At 43.8% G+C, this 17,773-nt stretch overlaps 1 protein-coding gene across 4 annotated transcripts in view; it reads left to right on the forward strand.

Moving 5' to 3' along the window:
* Window positions 1-2,335: 2,335 nt before the first annotated feature.
* COL12A1 (collagen type XII alpha 1 chain) overlaps window positions 2,336-17,773 on the forward strand; it is a 110,738-nt gene continuing 95,300 nt past the window's right edge. For 2 of the 4 annotated variants that reach the window (XM_036413182.2, XM_036413179.2), the window contains exons 1-5: window positions 2,336-2,512; window positions 5,619-5,726; window positions 12,944-13,060; window positions 15,026-15,169; window positions 15,627-15,686. In XM_036413182.2, the coding sequence (XP_036269075.1) occupies window positions 5,654-5,726; window positions 12,944-13,060; window positions 15,026-15,169; window positions 15,627-15,686 (394 nt within the window). In that variant the 5' untranslated portion in view covers window positions 2,336-2,512; window positions 5,619-5,653. Of the gene's footprint in view, window positions 2,513-2,614; window positions 2,713-5,618; window positions 5,727-12,943; window positions 13,061-15,025; window positions 15,170-15,626; window positions 15,687-17,773 lie in introns of those variants that run through there. The other 2 variants (XM_045573191.1, XM_036413185.2) reach the window with 2 other exon arrangements.

The raw sequence follows: 17,773 nt of genomic DNA on the forward strand, positions 1-17,773 counted from the left end.
TCTGGTTTGGGGGGCGGTGCCCAGTGCGTGCTTGCGGGGACAGAAACCTCTTGCACCCGGTTTGCCTTCTCCAGCCCCATTCCCAGGCGGCAGCCAGTGCCCTAGGCTCCCCGGGGGTTGGCTGACAGCAGCAGCACTCCTGGCTGAGTGGGAACTCTTTCTAAACCAAAAATATCAACACCCATTGTCACATTGCTTCCTAGTCAACTTCACTATCACAGTTTTTTTTTTTTTAAAGTGCGAAAAAGTCGAAAAGGCGCGATCACTGACATACATGTACTCTCCCCACCCCCGGGGGAGCACTCCCGGTGCCTGGGAGGCGGCCGCTGGGACCTCTCTACTCAGCTTTGTCCCGGAGGCTGCCCTCCGCTCCCGGGCATCTGTGAGGGGGGAAATGAAGTGAATGTTGGGGTGTAGAGCAGGCCGGGGTGCGGAGGCCGGCTCTCTCCGGGCCAGGACGGGGACTCCCTGGTTTTGCGGCGGAGGCCGTGCGCCCCGCGGTGCGCGGAGGGGGGCCACCCCGGGCTGGGCGCCAGGCGGCGGAGCGGGGAGGGTCTGACGGGGAAGAGCCTGAGCTGAGCGTGTGTGGCTCTTTGTGCGAGCCGCCCCGCCGGCCTGCGAGTGGGCTGTGTGTCCGGGGAATGTGCAAAGGTGGCGAGTTCCACTTGCCCCCCCCTTCCAGCCTTCTCCTTCCCCGGCTTTTCTGCGGGTGGCTGGGGGCAGCCAGAGCGCGGGGGCCGCCCCGCAAGTTCCTGCCATTCTAAAGCTGCTGGTTCGGAGATAGTCACGCTCCATGGAGGGAAGGCCAAGCGAGCGGGCGTCCTATCAACAGCTAGGGGAGAGAGGTTTACGTTGGCGACCAGATCTCCACTGTATGGCAGCCGGTGAATGCATTACACAGACCTCCCGCTCCCGCGCTCCCCGCCCCATCCCCCCTCCATCCCCGGAGGCTCAGCCTGGGAGAGGGAACCCCGGGCCTCCCGGGGCCGCGGGGCGCGGGGCCGGTGCTGGGGCTGCGCGCACCGACGTGCGTAAGGGGACCCTCTGCCGAAGCGCTTTGCGGAGCCCGCGCTTCCTCCCGTGCGCTGGGGACCGTCTGGCAGCCCCGACCGCCAGGCTCCCCGCTCAGGGCCCAGGGCTGGGGTGGGGCGGGGAGGAGGCGGCGAGCTGGAGATGCTGCTGGCGGAGTGTCAGCCCCACACTTGGCTCCCATCGCCCCAGCCGTGGGGGTGGGTGTGGGGTGGGGGGAGCTCACTTCCCTTCTCTGTCCGGACCCCACGAGGGTTCCAGGTCAGAGCGTTTGGTCCGAGTCCTCCGCTCCGGGGCCAGGTCTCCCACTGACCCGGGTGAGACCTGTGGACAGTGGATGGGACTGGTTCCCGAACGGCTTCCCGCGAGGGGGACCCCTGGGGGTTCCTAGCGGGGGTCGCCCTCTCTGCAGGCTCACCCCGAGCCTCTCAGTCCCGTCCTGCCCAGGGGAGGGCGAGGCCAGACTGGGAAAGCCATCCCGCCGCTCAGCCCGGCGGGCGCGGGCGGCCGTCCGGGTTTCCGATCGCCGCTCCGAGGTCGAAAAAGACAGAAGGCGCGCCGCGTGCGCAGACAGTTAGTTCATGGAAACCCTGGAAATGGGCTTTAAGTGCACCCAGGACGGAGTGGGAGGAAGGACGGCAAAGAATGGTGCTGATGGGGAGGGATGGGGCTGGGGTGGGGGTCGCTCACACATCCCTGCAGATTTGGAAAAAAAAAACAAAACAACAACACAAAAAACCGAGAGTCGCCGACGCTCCCTTCCCATTGTTCTTAATTTAGAAAAAAGAAATTCATTAGAGGAAATCGCACGCACAGGGGAAACCCGAGCTCCCCAGCCCGCCCCGAGCGGAGGAGTGCGCGGCTTCCCTTGGCAGGGAACCCGGCTGCGGCGGCTGTCCCCCCTCCCCTCCCCGCTTCCTCCCCCTCCCCTCCCCTCCCCTTCCCTCCTCCCTCTCTCCCTGCCCGCCCCCCCCCCCCCCCGGCGGGGCACTGCTACTACCGCGATCGCCACCTCACGCCGCAGGAATGCTCGAAGTATGCACACGTTCCCAAAAGTAGACCTCCTTCACCGCCGGAGGAGCATACATCACCCCGTGGCAGCCGTCCACCTTCCCAGGCGTTTCGTAACCGAGTAAACTGAGCGCCGGGAACAGCCCTCTATTAAGGAGCCCGCGGCGCGGAGCCTCTGCCCACTCGGCGCAGGCGAGCCGCCCCAGACGCGTCCGCCGCCCGCAGCCGCGCGCCCCGCGCCGCCTCTCCGCCCCGGCTCCGGGCTCCCGCCGCTCCTGCTGGGGACCCTCCTGCTCCTGCTCCTCCTCGTCTTCCTCCCCCTCCTCCTCCTCCTCCTGCCAGGTGGCCCTGACGCCACCCAGCTCCGGCCGCCGCCAGGTGCCCCGGAGCGCTCCGCCGCCCGCGGTCCGGCGTGGAGGGGTCGCCGGGAGCCGCCGCTGCCCGCTGCCCGCACCGGATCGCAGCGTCTCAGGTCGGTGGTTCGGCTTCCAGCCCCCTTTTTTTCTTTTTTTTTTTTTTCCCTCTCCGGCCCCATCCCTCCTCCTCCCACCCATAGCGAGGGAGACTCTGCTTCTAAGCCTGCTGCTCGCTCCGCCCTAAGCCATTCAGGATCCCGGGCGAGGACCGTTGGGACTTGTAAGCGTGGAGATGTGCCTGGGAGCGAGCTGCCAGGTGCAGTTGGGTTTTGTGATTCATGTGTATCTTTTGAGAGAAGGGAGGTTTGTAGCTTTTCCTGAGAGCGGAGGCAGGCGGCGGTGTGTGCGCGTCCAGGGCCCCCGTGTTCAATGCTTCTCTTTGCGGAGCGATTGCATCTGGAGGTGCTGCGGCTGTCAGTGCAGGGCGCGCCCCCGGGGTGGCGGCCGCCGGCCCCCCGTTGTCAGCTTTGCCAGGGTGCCGGGTGCCGGGGTGCGGGGTCCCGGGGTGCTGGGTGCCGGGTGCCGGGTGCCGGGGTGCAGCCCGGGCGCGGGGCAGGCATCTGGTGACGCCCGGGGTGGAATTCTTGGAGGGCCGGCTGAGTGCTCTGCAGCTCGTCCGGCCGTGGCTGCGCGGGTGTGTGTGGCATCTTGAGACAGATTCCTGGTCGAGTGTTCTGGCTCGTGTGCCTCTGCTTTCCAAAGCGCCCGAGATGGCGAGTTATTAGTCTGGCTCTTACGGAGCTCAGCCGGCTCTCCCGAGCTTTGGAGAACGCTCCCTCTCCCGACTTCTCCCCCAGCGCCTCGGTGGAGGCCCCACGCAGGGCCAGTGGAACCTCTTAGGTAGTTTCCATCCCAAATCCCAGGGGCAGCAGGGACCAGAGAGGGTGGGCGCCGGGTTCATGGGCGGAACGGAGCCCAGGAGCCAGGGAACAGAAAAGGTACTTCCAATCCAGCATCCTCAGCACCTCTTCGGGGACCATGTGAGGCTTTCCAGGAACCCCTGCGCCCCACCTCAACCGGGACGGTCCAAAGGGTGCTGGCACGCTGGGAGCGGGAGGGGGGCAAGGAAGGAAATGAGTGCTAACCTTGCCCTTGGCCAACGATTGTCAAAATAGCGGTGGGTAGAGGAGGTGGATGGCAAGCAGAGGTTCTAGAAGGACCCCCGCGGGATGGGAGGGGGAGGTTTTATTTCCATTTTAAACTTTAAGTTAAGGAACTGGCCTCTTCCACCGGGGTTGGGAGGGGGCAAAGAGGCAGAAGGAGACGTATCCCTTAAGATTCCCCCCTCTCTACTCCCTTTCGCCTCCTCCCCTCCCCCCAAATGACTCATTTTCATTCATGAAGGTGAAGGGAGGGAATCCTCGCTGCCACGTAGGGACGGCAGCTTTCAGACATTTATGTCTGAGAATGCTCAATGAAGTGTTGCTAAGCATTCAGGTAAATGTTTTGGCTAAAAGGAGAGAAAGCTTAAAAAAAAAAAAGGAAAAGGAAAAGAAAAAGACATATGGACTAATGCCTGGCTGGCTGGCTGAACTGACTGTATGTTTAGATACTCGCAATGTGATTCATTCTTGCCACTGAATCAGGCAGCCGATAGGTGGCGCTCTAGACCCAGACAAAAATGCAGCCACTGCTTTTTTTTTTTTTTTGTGGAGACTAGCGGTTTTAAAAAATATCTGCACACAGCTTTCTTTCGGTGGGTAGATTGTCAGCCTTTAACTTTTCGCGAGCACGACTGCCAACTGAGTTGGAAATTATTATAGCAAAGTAAAGGCCAGAAGACGGGAACAATGGGCCAGTTTCACGTCTTGCTTTTCACTGATGTAGGAGAGGGTTAGAAATGTCAAACAGTTGTTAATTAGGGAGAAAGAAATTGCTAGAGCCTTCGGATCTCCAGAGCAGTGCCAACATATTAATTTTGGCTTCATAAACAAGTGCTCCGGGCAGATTTGGCATGCCTGCTCAGCAGACATTTAAAATGCAATTTACACTCAGGCCGAGGAAAGCTGCCCTGATACATGCTGCCAATTATTTGGAAAGACCTGGTTGGAGCTTGTCAGGTTCTTTGCTCAGAGAGGGCTCAACCTTTGGCTCATTTTTGGATTCCCGAGCATGAGGCCTAGTTTGTTGCCCTTACAATAATTTATGTATCTAGAGTCAACTCTCTTTTTATGTATTACCTCTGGCAGCTTCCCAGTTCAGTTCATTGCTAGCAGCTTTTGTCTCTGGGTTGGACCTTAACATGTTTTAGAAGATTCCCTTCTACCCTCATGGGTTAAGCACCTACTGTGTGCTGGGGACCACAAAAGATGAATAAGACCTTTCATCTTCAAGGAATTAATCATTTAGTTGCAAAGTCAGGAAAAATCAGAACAGGACATATTCTTCTCTGAAGAACACACATCTGTAATCACCTGGGATAAATGAACAGTTGTTCAATGAAAAGATTAATTATTACTGAGAATTTTTATAAAAAATATATCTTTGGGAAACCAGGAGTGTTTTGTCTCTTCGATGGCGTGTTCCTGGTTTGTTATGTATTTTAGGATTGTTTCCCCTTAATTTTGGGTGAAGGCTTTATTAGATGTGAAGACAACACAGCTAATAGGGGATCTTTCCTATTTCTGTATAATCCATTTCAGAACTAAAGAGCTGCATATTTGTAGGCAGAACAAAATGAAGAAAAAAGAGAGTAAAAGAGGTTTATTATACTTTTCCAAATTACCCTGAGACCGCTAAAGCACAGTTAGCTAAAGAGTTCAGCAGCTAGGAAAAAATGGCCAGCCAAATAAAATCCCCAGCTGGAAGAGACATTTGGTTGAGTCAGGGATAAAACGACCTCTGAATTAGCCATCACCCAGGCCGGGTGAAGTCATGTGGGGTCTGGTAGGGCCTTCACCCTGGATGCTAAGCAGGACCCGCCTCCGGGAAACAGGACCCTCTTTACACTTGAACTCCCTCTGAGTGCCATGATGAAACTGCTCTACATGCACTTGACTTCCACCGCTCCACAGTGAGCCCATTCATTAGGCGTGGGGCTCGGACCTGGTGGTTATCAAGGCAGATCGGGCTGGGTCGCGGCCCAGGGCCAGGCTCCCGCCCTCACCTGGTTCTAGGCCTGCCCAGACCCGGTTCTGATGCAGTGACTGCTTCCTCCCTCAGATCCCTTCATGTGAGCTCCGAGGCCCAGGCCAAGCATGAAGACCAGGCTTCCCCCAGCGCTCGCCATCCTGGGTGCCGCCCTGCTCTTGTCTTCCACTGAGGCAGAAGGTAAAAGACTCTTCCTTCACCCTCCCCCAGGGACAGTGCAGAATTATAGAAAAGAAAAGAAAAAACAAAGAGCAAGTGAACCTTCCTTCTATAGCTTGGTCTGTTTCCCCGCACCTTCTCTTCTTCTCCAAGGGTTTCTCTCCTCCAGAGAAACTCCCTCTTCCACTGAGGTTTGTCCATTTCTCCGCTCTCAAGTGCAGCTCTTTCGTATTCTTCCTAATCCGCCCCCTACAGTGCTGTGTGGTCTCCTTGCGCTTGTCTCTGCGGTGTGCTGTCCACACTGCCACCTGCACTGCGGCCTTCCAGGAGGACCAGCTGTCCGTCGGTGAGGTGAGGGGACGGCTGCTCCCATAGCTACAAACAGGATGCCTCCAGGTGCTACCCAGGAGCCTGGTGCGAGGATGGGCTCGCCCCGGAGTAGCTGGTAACCACCGGGCTTGGGCCTCGATGCACAAAATAAAAGACTCCAACCGCGCCGGCTCTGTGCGTCTGTGTGTTTTGTGGGCATCTCAGTCTGAGTGTCGGAGTGTTGGATGGTGCAGACAAATGAGGTGGCTGCCAGAGCCCCAGGGGATGGGTGGCGAGTAGAGATCCTGGACCTGGATTGTGTTCGCGTGGCGCAGGGTTGTTGCTGTAGGGTTCGCGCGGGTTTGGAGGCTGGTGGCCCAGGCCCAACAGACAGGTTGGGTCTGGGCCAAAGCTCCCAATCCAGGAAGCCAGCGGGCTCCCGGCCAGCTGGGCACCACCTCCCTCTCCCTCTGGCTTCCAGCATCAGACCCACGCGTGGAGCTGGTCAGGGGCTGGGAGATGGTGGCCTTGACCCTAAGGTCTGCAAAATGGCCCCGATGACCTCGCCCTCTGAAAAACGAGGGGCTTCTGATAGATTTTCGACTTTACTTCGTTTTCTTATGTGCACTTGATGCCTTCATTTCTCAGTATTTGCTAAAGAAGCCATTTCTGTATATTAACCCAGTGGAGGCTTCTGTATGCCCTAAATTATCATGGGAGAACTGACAAACTAGGTTTGTTTTCTTTTTCTTTTTCTTTTTTTTTTTGTCCTGCAAGGTAAATGGAGTAATACCATAAAAGACAACTTCATATTTTTCTTCTTCTTCTTTTTCTTATTTTTAAAGTATTTTATTGATTTTTTACAGAGAGGAAGGGAGAGAGATAGAGTTGGAAACATCCATGAGAGAGAAACATCGATCAGCTGCCTCCTGCACACCTCCTACTGGGGAAGTGCCCACAGCCCAGGTATATGCCCTTGACTGGATTCGAACCTGGGACCTTTCAATCCACAGGCCAACGCTCTATCCATTGAGCCAATCCGGTTAGGGCTTCTTCTTTTTCAATAAAGAAATGCCCCTGATGGAGTTAAGGGAAAAAGAAATATCCTTTGTGGGCCAGCTGTGGAAGTTCAGGGTGAATTCTGGTTCTTTAGAGATTGTAAAAAGCAACACTGAGATTTTAAAAAACTTTCTATTGTGTTTGATTTTCTACTTTAAGATTGCAGGTACAAAAAAAAAAAAAAAAAAAAGAAGATTAGGAAAAGCAGAGAGTCTCTAAAATGTACAGTATGTTTAGAAAAGTGACAGAACCTTGCTGGCTCATCTTATCTGATGACTCTTTTGTGAATGGAGAGGCTTTTCAGAGTGGCCTCTAAGCAGTCACGTTCAGATGAGGTCTCCTTTAACGTTCTACTCTGTGCCATTGTTAGGAAGGAAGTTTGTTTGAGGAATACTGGAAGCCCTACTAAAGATATTTTTAGATAATTCACTGAAGTGGCCTAGTTATTGCTCATTAAGAAAACAGTGATTTGAAAATCAGAAAGATTTGAGAATCTTAGGAAAATAATTAGGTTGGAAATGATGTAAGTGGAAAAAAATCAATTCTGAATTGGATAATGGCTGGTTAGCAAAGCACAGTTGAAAAAGACATTTTATTATCTTCTACTGGTTATTTTCACATTTCTCACACTTTGTCTTTTTAATTTGTATTTATTTCCACATGGTACAGCTCTTTCTTAAGCTGTGCCTTTTCTTGTCTCTCATCCCCTTACATCAGCATTTAATAATTATATTTTAATAGGATTCTTTTTGTTTTCTTTATTTTCTAGTTTGGAATTATTAAATAGAAATATATTGAGAGTCACAAATGCAAGCCATATGTATAACTTACAATTTTTGGTTGTCACATTAAAAAAGGAGAAAGAAACAAGAGATACTAATTTTTATAATATATTTAACACTAGAGGCCCAGTGCACAAAATTTGTGCATGGATACGGTCCCTAGGCCTGGCCTGCAATCAGGGTTATCTTCTCCAGCTGCCTGCAGCTGGCCCAGCCCTTCCACCACCACTCACCCCCAGATCCCCTTTGCCACTGGGTGATTGGTGCCTGCTGGCCAGGGAAAAAGACCAAGAGGTGGTCAATGCACCTCATAGTGACTGGTCCAGAGGTCATTCTGGTCATTTTGCCATTAGGATCAATTTGCATATTACCCTTTTATTATATAGGATAACTTTATGTATCCTAATAATATCCTAATAATATCACATTATAATTTTAACATATAACCAATATAGAAATTATTAGTAAACTATTTTACACTTTTTGTACTTAGTCTTTGAAGCTGAGTGTGTATTTTAAGCTTACAGTGTGTTTCATTTTAGACTGGCCACATTTCAAGTGCTTGAGAACCCCATGTGGCAGGTGGCGCCTGTTCTGGACAGCACAGCTTCTGCGCTAATGACCAACTAATGGTCCTAGGAACCTGTGAAAGACTAACAAAATTTGTGACCAAAACCTTTCTGGGGACAATGGGCTGGAACAGAATTTCTTTGAAATATTATTGTTGGGGACATTTCAAAATTTTAACATGCATCCCTATTTCCTGCTAATTTTAGTTTAGTTTAAAGTAGCCATAGTTATTTTTCTTTACCTTTTGCAAGTCACACTTATATTTTTATATTTCTACTGTTTTACAATCAATTTCTAGTTACTTATTTTTTATATGTTGAAAGCCTAATACTTTTTTTTATAATTATTTAAAAGATTTGACATTTATTTTTTGCATTTTTCCTTTTTTATAAGTGGCATCACCTTTATCTTGTTTTCCTTTTACCTACTTATACAAGGAACTTTATTTTTCATAATACAGTAGTTTATCCTATAAAAATAAGGGTGAAAGTGATTTTTTTTTTGCCTTTAGTGTTAGTAATTTTTAGATACAACATAGACTTTATCACTTGGCTAGTACTTTGCATGATCTAGAATTATCCTACATAATAAAAGACAATATGCAAATTGTCCCATCAACTGGGAGTTGGGCTGGGAGTTCCACCAGGAGTTCCACCAGGGGGTGGGGTCAGCCTGCCAACTGTTTGTGGTCCCTCCTCCTGGCTGGCCCTACCCACTTGTGCATGAATTCGTGCACCAGGCCTCTAGTAATATATAATGAACAATTTGATATTACCAATTCCTTAGTGAGTTGAGGCCATAAGCTTTAATTATCTTGTGTTTAGATTAAGAGACTAACTAATATATATTTATATAATTCTGTGTCAAACTTGTACCAGAAATTTCAAACTAGAGAACTCATAGATCATCTACTCCAATTTTCTCCTCTACTACATGAAAAAATAAGGACACAGCCGAAACCGGTTTGGCTCAGTGGTAGAGCATCAGTCTGTGGACTGAAAGGTCCCGGGTTCGATTCTGGTCAAGGGCATGTACCTTGGTTGTGGGCACATCCCCAGTAGGGGGTGTGCAAGAGGCAGCGGATCGATGATTCTCTCTCATCGATGTTTCTAACTCTCTATTCCTCTCTCTTCCTCTCTGTAAAAAATCAATAAAATATATATTAAAAAAATGAGGACACAGAGGCCGAATAATTTAGTCAATTAACATAGTTAATTAGGAAGACAAGACCTAGGTCTTCTAGTCCTGATTTAGCACTAATTTGCCCATACAGTGCTTCTTTCTTGTTCAAAAATTGGTCAACCTAGCTAGTTTAATGAGGAAACACATTACATAATGTGCAAAAATAATTCATTACTTGTCTGAAATATTAACTTTTCGAGTGGTTATTTTAGAAACACAAATGAAATTAACTATATCATGACAAAATTATTAAATTTATACTAATTTTGGATGGAAAATTTGAATGAATGCCTATTGAATATAGTAAAATCATTCTTTGCACATTTCTAAAGTTCTCTGTCATAGAACTTTGGCACCATTTCAGTGTTATTATCACAAAGATTAGATGAAAATTCTTACTAGTTTATCAAGTTATTATTTGTAGTGTTTTCTCAGTTTTTCTTTATATCCAACACATTTTATATATTTGCCAAAACTTAGGCTATTCCACTCTCACCTGTCCATCTTCCCATTCATCCATCCATCCACCTCTGATAAATTCTTGGCTGTTTCTTCCTTTTAGGTGCCATAAGTAAAAACATTATTAAAAAATTATATATCAAGATAGACATTTTAGTCTTAAAATTGCTTGAACAGTGTGTAAAGAATTTGGAGATATATGAGTATCATATATTTATTATCAAATAGGCATCAAATAATGGTTTTTATAAAATAGAGAAATATATGCATATATTAATAGTTCACTATGCTTAAATATTGTTTTTTAAAGTTAATCTTTTACTCAAATATTTCTTATTCTTTACATTTAACTGAGTATGAAAGAAAATTGTGTGTGCTGAGTCAGATCATGGGATCAAAGTTTTGCTGCTCCTTAGCTGTGCTAACACCTCAATTTCACTGAATGATCTATGAAACTGGGATAATAAGGCCCACTCTGCTGGGTTGTTATGAGAAGAAAAAAGGGACAATTACAAAGTGTTTCAGGGAACACAGGGTGCTGCTTGTGACAATACAAGGGCAGTTGTGAATTATTTTTATGTAAAAGAAAGTACTTTTTTAAGTGAATGAAAATACATTTTTCATTGATTTAAGTTGTTATCTCTTTTACAAAAACACACAAAAACACCAAAAAACACAAAAACAAACCCATAAATGTATACATAGCATGCCAATCCTGAAAGGCTTTATATGTGATGAAAGTGGCAAGAAGAAACGTTGGGTGGGCCGTCTTTGTACACATGCTGGTTGGTCGTTCTGTCTTACTTTTGGTTCCTAAGCACCACAGCTGAGTTTCTATGAACACCTTAAGTTCCTCTGAAATGTTAAAGACTTTTCCCAACAGTCAATTTTTCAGTTTTTCTGGAATCCGGGTCATTTGGAAATCAACAAGGTGGGCCGCTGCTGCCCTTCAGCAGTTTTAACCTAATGTCTGCCGCTTCAGGTCCATTTCCCTACAAGGTTGGTGGTACCGTTTTTCCATGTACTGATTTTTTTTTTAAAGCATGCTCAGGCCAGTTGTGTCTGCCTTTGCATTAAATTTGTCCTGAGCCATTGCTACTGGAACAATATTTTATAATGATATTCTTAATAGCTATTGTCCTATTAACATTTGTTGCATGCTTGTTATACTAAGTGATGATGGCAGCTGAACCTCGCAATATGGTAACAGACAGCAGAATGCCGGATAATTAAACTATGCATGTAGAGTAATAGTCTAATCTCACTGCCTGTGTATGGATAGTAAGAAAATAACATTCGTTCCATTACTAGTGTATCCAATAAAACCAAAAAGCCATCTCCTACAGTTGTAAGCAGCAGTTCACTAAAGCAAACGTTTGCTTACTTCATCTTATTTCCATTAAAATGTATTAATATTACATAAATGGCTAACCCCAGTTAAATTCTATGACTCATGATGTCTCAACGCAACTGCTGTATTTCAATTGACCTCTGTGAAAACCTACAAAGAGATTTTAATCTCTCAAAAATTCTGACTCGCAGGAATACGTTCAGACTTACGTACGTTAAGAAGAGTGTGGCTGAAAGTCCTCTTGCCTTGTGAATCTGCTTCAAGAGTGATAGTTTGTGATGCACTGACCATGCACTGACAGTGAGTCAGTACAATGCTGCATGAGGAGGCATGAACATTGCAGAGAGAATATCATTATAAAATATTTCTGAAACGTCTTTGTGTAATGACTATTGTACATGGAGGCTTTCGTTCATTGTGGGAAACTAAAAAACCCAGTCAACATTTCATTGACACATGCATGATGCTGTACAGTTTTGTATGTAAACTATTTCTTTCTGTACTTTTCGATTATTCCTTTCATTGACTTCTCCAAGTTTTTATGCGCAGTCATGTCTCCAGTTTGCTGATCCTTCTCCACTGTTTTCTTTGAGTTCTGTAAATAAATGTCCGTAGATATACATTGATGTTGTCTTTTCATAATTAACCATTGTTTTGTAGAGGGCCATACTGGCATTTTAACTTAAAATGCCATTTCTAGTATGGAGTACGCCTGCTGCAAGGGAAAAGAACAGTGTTGGTTTACACCTTGGAAACATTCAGCAAATTGGTGTAAACGGGAAGAATATTCCTTTTATCTTTTTATCACTCTTTATATATTTATACATTATGAACATCTCATTACTATCTGAATACTTGTTTGTATGAATATACATTAAATGTATATTTCCTTGTGAAACGTAACAGTGCTAAATTTCCCATGATTCCATCTTTTCATTAAAATACAGTTTCATCTCTGCCACAGATTGAGATGTGTCAAACCAAAATTAATAGCAAGACTTGGATGCAGAGAATGAACCAAAAATATCATTGATTTTTTTCCACATTATGGAAAAAAACAAAAGGAATTGTGTCAATGTTCTAAACGAACTTCTGTGGTTGTAAGCAGGTTGTGATATGGCATGCTTATTCAAATTGCACTCAGCATGTATTGGAATTCTTTTAATTGTTATGTGAATTGTTTGCATATGTGGTTATTACATGTGATCTCATTGTACTTGTATGTACTTGTATTCAAATATGTTTCTAGTATGCTTGATTTTGCTGGCCATTCTTGGATGACCTAGCAACTCAAGAATCAAAAGTGTTTTGTGCTGTCTTCTGTAATATGTATACTCTCTGATGTTTTGTCATATCTTGTCAGCTTTTAATTTTATTCTTATCCAACAAGATATCTTTTATATTTGTTGGAAACAAATTTATGCAAAGACAATTTAGTAAGCTTTGCTCAACACAATTCTTATTAATTAAATTGACCATTTCCTGAAATTGGAAGATGTAACTGATAGGCACTCTCTCTTTTGCAGTTGACCCACCTTCAGACTTGAATTTTAAAATAATAGATGAAAATACTGTTCATATGTCATGGGAAAGACCAGCTGATCCAATTGTGGGTTATAGAATAACAGTGGATCCTACAACAGGTAAGTTTTATTATTAGGAGCAGTAAAGATGATATAATCCAGTCTTTTCCCCTCTTCTCATTTTATTATGAAGAATCTGAGATTTAGAAGACCTGATAGATTTAGCCAATGTCACCAAATATTTGGTGGGCTCTGTCTAGTACTTACTGTTATATTTTTATAGTGTTGAGCTTTAGTAATAGGTTTGCTGTGCTAAGCTGTTGTTATTAAAAGTGGACTTTATTTTTTAACTGATCAGAATATTGCTGGTCATCTTTGATTTTATAAAATAGAGTTTTTACTTCTTAACATTCTTCTTAAATTAGTTAATATTCAACATGTAAAGTATAAAGTGATAAATGAGTTGCTATACCTTACCCCCGTCTTACACATTTCAGTTCTCAGGGAATTTTATTATTCTGGGATAATGGTGAGCTACTACGACAAAAGATAAGAATTTACTTTGACTTTGTGGATTCTATAGATCCCAGGCTAAGTGTCTAAAAAAAGTGGCTTTGGTTCTCAAGTGTTATATTTAGTGTTCATGATGTTGCCCAAGTGTGGGGAACCAAACTCTGCTATCGATAATTAACTTTTAGTTCTAACACTGAATGGGAAAAATCACCTTTTCACTAACACCGTCCAGGTGGTAGGATCAAGTCTTGATAGACTTGATAAACTGACAGTAGAGATGGGTGATGTCAATATAACTTATCATCTGAGCTGTGTATATTTATGGTTTTAGAAAATACCAATTATTTTAATTGCTCATTTAACTGGGAGTTGGGAAACTTTAAATATGATCTGAGAACTTAAAAAAGGGGTCAAGAATTTACTTTTTCTTTGAATCTTTTCTCCTGACATTTATTTGTAGTCAACTAACTCATTCATTCCAAGACAGAAAAGCAGTTAAAAAGGCATTGATTCTGTTCCCAGAAGTTGTGAATCACTGACTCCTAAATTCCCCACGCTGGTACTGGGACCACCCAACACAGCAGAGCCCTGGTGTCTTCCTGTTCCATGAGGACCCTGGTTGGTTCTGCAATGCTCTACATGAAACCAAGAGCACTTTTCAGAGTTCTATTACATCTGTTACCTTTATTGATTATTTATGTTTTGATGAAATTTTAATATAATTTAATAATCTTAATGGGCATTTAGCTCTTTGGAACTACTGTATTTCCTGATTGATTTGAAATTTAACATAATCTAGAAAGAAGTATAAAAATTGTTAATATGTAAATAAACACTACACATACTGTGCCTTGAAGCATTTGCTACCTAGTGAATTCAGAAGCATGGTTACCCATTAAATGAGGAGAAATCAACTAAAAGAACTTGTATGCATGCATATAAGCCTAACCAATGGATACAGACAACAGGGGGGGGTAAGGGCATGAGTGAGGGTGGATTGGAGGTTAATGGGGGAATAATGACACATATGTAACACCTTAATCAATAAAAAAATTAAAAAAAAAGATATACACCCTTTTGAGTATGGAGGACGCATTGCTTCCGCACTAATCATTTCCCAGTAGAGGTTAATTTTAGCCTGTAGGGTTTGTTTTCCAGGAGCCGATTTTCACCCCCATTTTTGTTTATTTTGCTTTATCTGCTCTCCTCCAATGCATACTTAAATATTAAATTATTTCCTACTTTATATCTCATTTATAAAGAATTTAGTTATCTATTGTTAGTCTTCCAAAATAATAAGAGACTTTTGGTTTGCTGTTCTGGAATATCTTTAATCTAGAGGACTCTTTAAGTCCTCAAATGAATATTGGATATGCTTGTAACAAGTCTATTTATTGAGTTCCTAGAATTCAAAGTTTTGATTTTGAAGACAGTAAAACATAATGTTTGGATGTTCTGAAAAATAATATATATTGAATTTTTCAGATTTTCTGTATATCTTGGAATTACATTATATTGAGTTACATGTAAAAATGTTTTGTTGCATTCATATATTTCTTCCTATATTTCCAGATGGGCCAACTAAAGAATTTACCCTTGCAGCTGATACCACTGAAACTTTATTATCAGATCTAATACCTGAAATAGAGTACGTGGTGACAATCACTTCATACGATGAAGTAGAAGAAAGTGTACCAGTTATAGGTCAACTAACAAGTAAGCACACATTCACAGTTCTTTCATTCTTTTAATATTTTTGTAGAAGGTTTCTCCCACTTATACATTTAATCTGTTACCATGAAGAGTTAATTGATATCATTATTAACTATTCTTCCTAGAATAATCATTTTTATGATCCTAATTATTAGTGGATATGAATAACTCATTCTTGATTTATAAGCTTGGTCTCTGGAATCACTAGGAATGTTATGAATGAAAACTATTAAAAACATTAAAGTTTGCCAAGCAACAAAGTGAATGTCTTTTTGAAATAGACCTAATACTCAATAAAAATGATTTAGTTGCATGGAAATACTTATTTGGCTGTATTCTATGACCCGCTAGGCATGGACCATTCATTTGAAAGACAATGGTGAAAGACAACATATGTATTGTATTTTACTTTTAGGAAGTATTTGTATGGGTTCAAATAATAACCAGGTTTTTGACTCAGTTCAAACAGGTGGTCCTACGAGGCCAGGGGAGAAGAAACCTGGAAAAACAGAGATACAAAGTAAGTATTTCCCTTAATATTTTTGCTTGGATTTGTAGAAGTAATAAATGTAATATGAAGATATCTCAATTATATATGTAGTCTGAAATAATATTTCTATATTATTTTCTATAAGCTTTATCTAGAACTACAAATAATACAATAGTAATATATGACTAAGTAGTTATAATAGCTATGTTTTGACTTTCTAGACAAATTTTCACTTTATTTATTAAATACTAGAGGCCTGGTGCATGGCATTTGTGCACTGGGTGGTGGTGGTGGGAATAGGGGCAGGGAGGGTCCCTCAGCCTGGCCTGCACCCTCTTGCAGTCCTGGACCCCTTGAGGGATGTCTGCCTGCTGTCTTAGGCCCAATCTCTCTCAGTCTAGGGCTCTCACAGTCTGGGACCCCTCACTCCTTACTGCCTGCCTGTGAGGCAGGAGAGGCTCCTGCCATTGCCACTGCGTTTGCCAGCGGTGAGTTGGCTGAGTGGTGCTCCCCTTGGGGAGCACACTGACCGCTGGGGACAGCTCCTGCATTGAGCATCTGCTTGATGGTCAGTGCATGTCATAGCAACCTACCAGTTGTTCCGCCATTCAGTCAATTTGCATATTAGCTTTTTATTATATAGGATTCTTTTTACTGGGAGTGTTTTGAATTTGTGTGTGTCCAAATTTTCCTGCAGGATTTTGGCAGTAGGTGAGAAACAAACCTTATCACTGGACTTAACTCATTATCTTAAAGATAAACGGGTAGAAATAGGTGGCAGCCTAGGTATATATGAGAAATATAAGGCTGGAACAGAAGGGAGATGCCCTCAAAGTGTTTTAAGCAATTCTATTGCCATGAAAATGTATTTCCAGGTCTGTGTATATGTTATGCTCATATCTAGGGTTCTCACATGACTTTAGTTGATAGCAGTTGTAGCCTTTACAGAATCTCTGTAAGACGTAAGTGATAAGTTGGAACATTTGTAATAAAATGAAAGCACTTTTATTTAGTCTAGGTTTTGCAGGTTCTAGCCTGCTTTTGTTGTATACTGCTTTGTCTGACTCAGTGGAATGGACCCTTAGGGGTCTTTTGGACTTCTAATATTGCTGCCTTGTAAAAGTCGAACTTATGACCCAAGAGACAATAAAAAAGATTACGAACACAAAGTCTCCTTTATCTGGATTTTTTTTTTGTTCTAGATCACTGTTCATTATTCTTTCTGATGTCTAATAAACTAAATAGTGTCAATGCTAATATTTCCCCTGAATCATCATATTTATTTTAGATCAAAGCATTCTGCCAAATACTGACTTTTCAATAGACTTAAATTGGCTCATTAAATAGTGTGCAAAGATTACTTGGGCAATGCAGCTTGTATTTTCCTCCTCTTCCAAGGCAAATCCTTATTTTAATAATCCATCAGCCCTAGCTGGTTTTGCTCAGTGGATAGAGCATTGGCCTGCGGACTGAAGGGTCTCAAGTTAGATTCCGATCAAGGACACATGCCTGGGTTGGCTCGATCCCCAGTAGGGGGTGTAAAGGAGGCAGCCTATCAGTGATTCTCTCTCATCATTGATGTTTCTATCTATCTCTCCCTCTCCCTTCTTCTCTAAAATCAATAAAAAAATATTTTAAAAAGTGACTGTCAGAACACAAACATCATGAGAAATTCACCCAGTGTTGCTTTGTGAATACAGATTGTCATGAAAACCAACCTGTTCGCCATGACCACAGAGAGTTGTAAAAGCATTTTAGTAATTTAAAGATACCACATGCATTTTTGCTTTTGAATTATAATTCTTCCCCCGTCTTTGTTTAGTAAAAGTAGATTCTAGTTATTGAATTCAAATACATTGATAATTAGGACAACAAGATATTATGGCTAACTTGCATCATATTTATGCTTGTTTTTACTCCTGTTAGAGTTATGAACCCTCCAGACAAACCCACTGCAAACTTGAGACATTTATATTGTAAAATGCAGGAGAATGTTAAAAGATTCACTCATTTCTTCAACTCAACTGCATTTGCTTGAATGGTACAGCAATTGTTTTGTATTTATTTATTGCTAAATACCAAGGAGTAAAAACACTTTGTTTACATTTCTTTTTTAT

This window comes from Pipistrellus kuhlii, unplaced genomic scaffold (assembly GCF_014108245.1).
Source record: "Pipistrellus kuhlii isolate mPipKuh1 unplaced genomic scaffold, mPipKuh1.p scaffold_m20_p_5, whole genome shotgun sequence".
NCBI lineage: Eukaryota > Metazoa > Chordata > Mammalia > Chiroptera > Vespertilionidae > Pipistrellus > Pipistrellus kuhlii.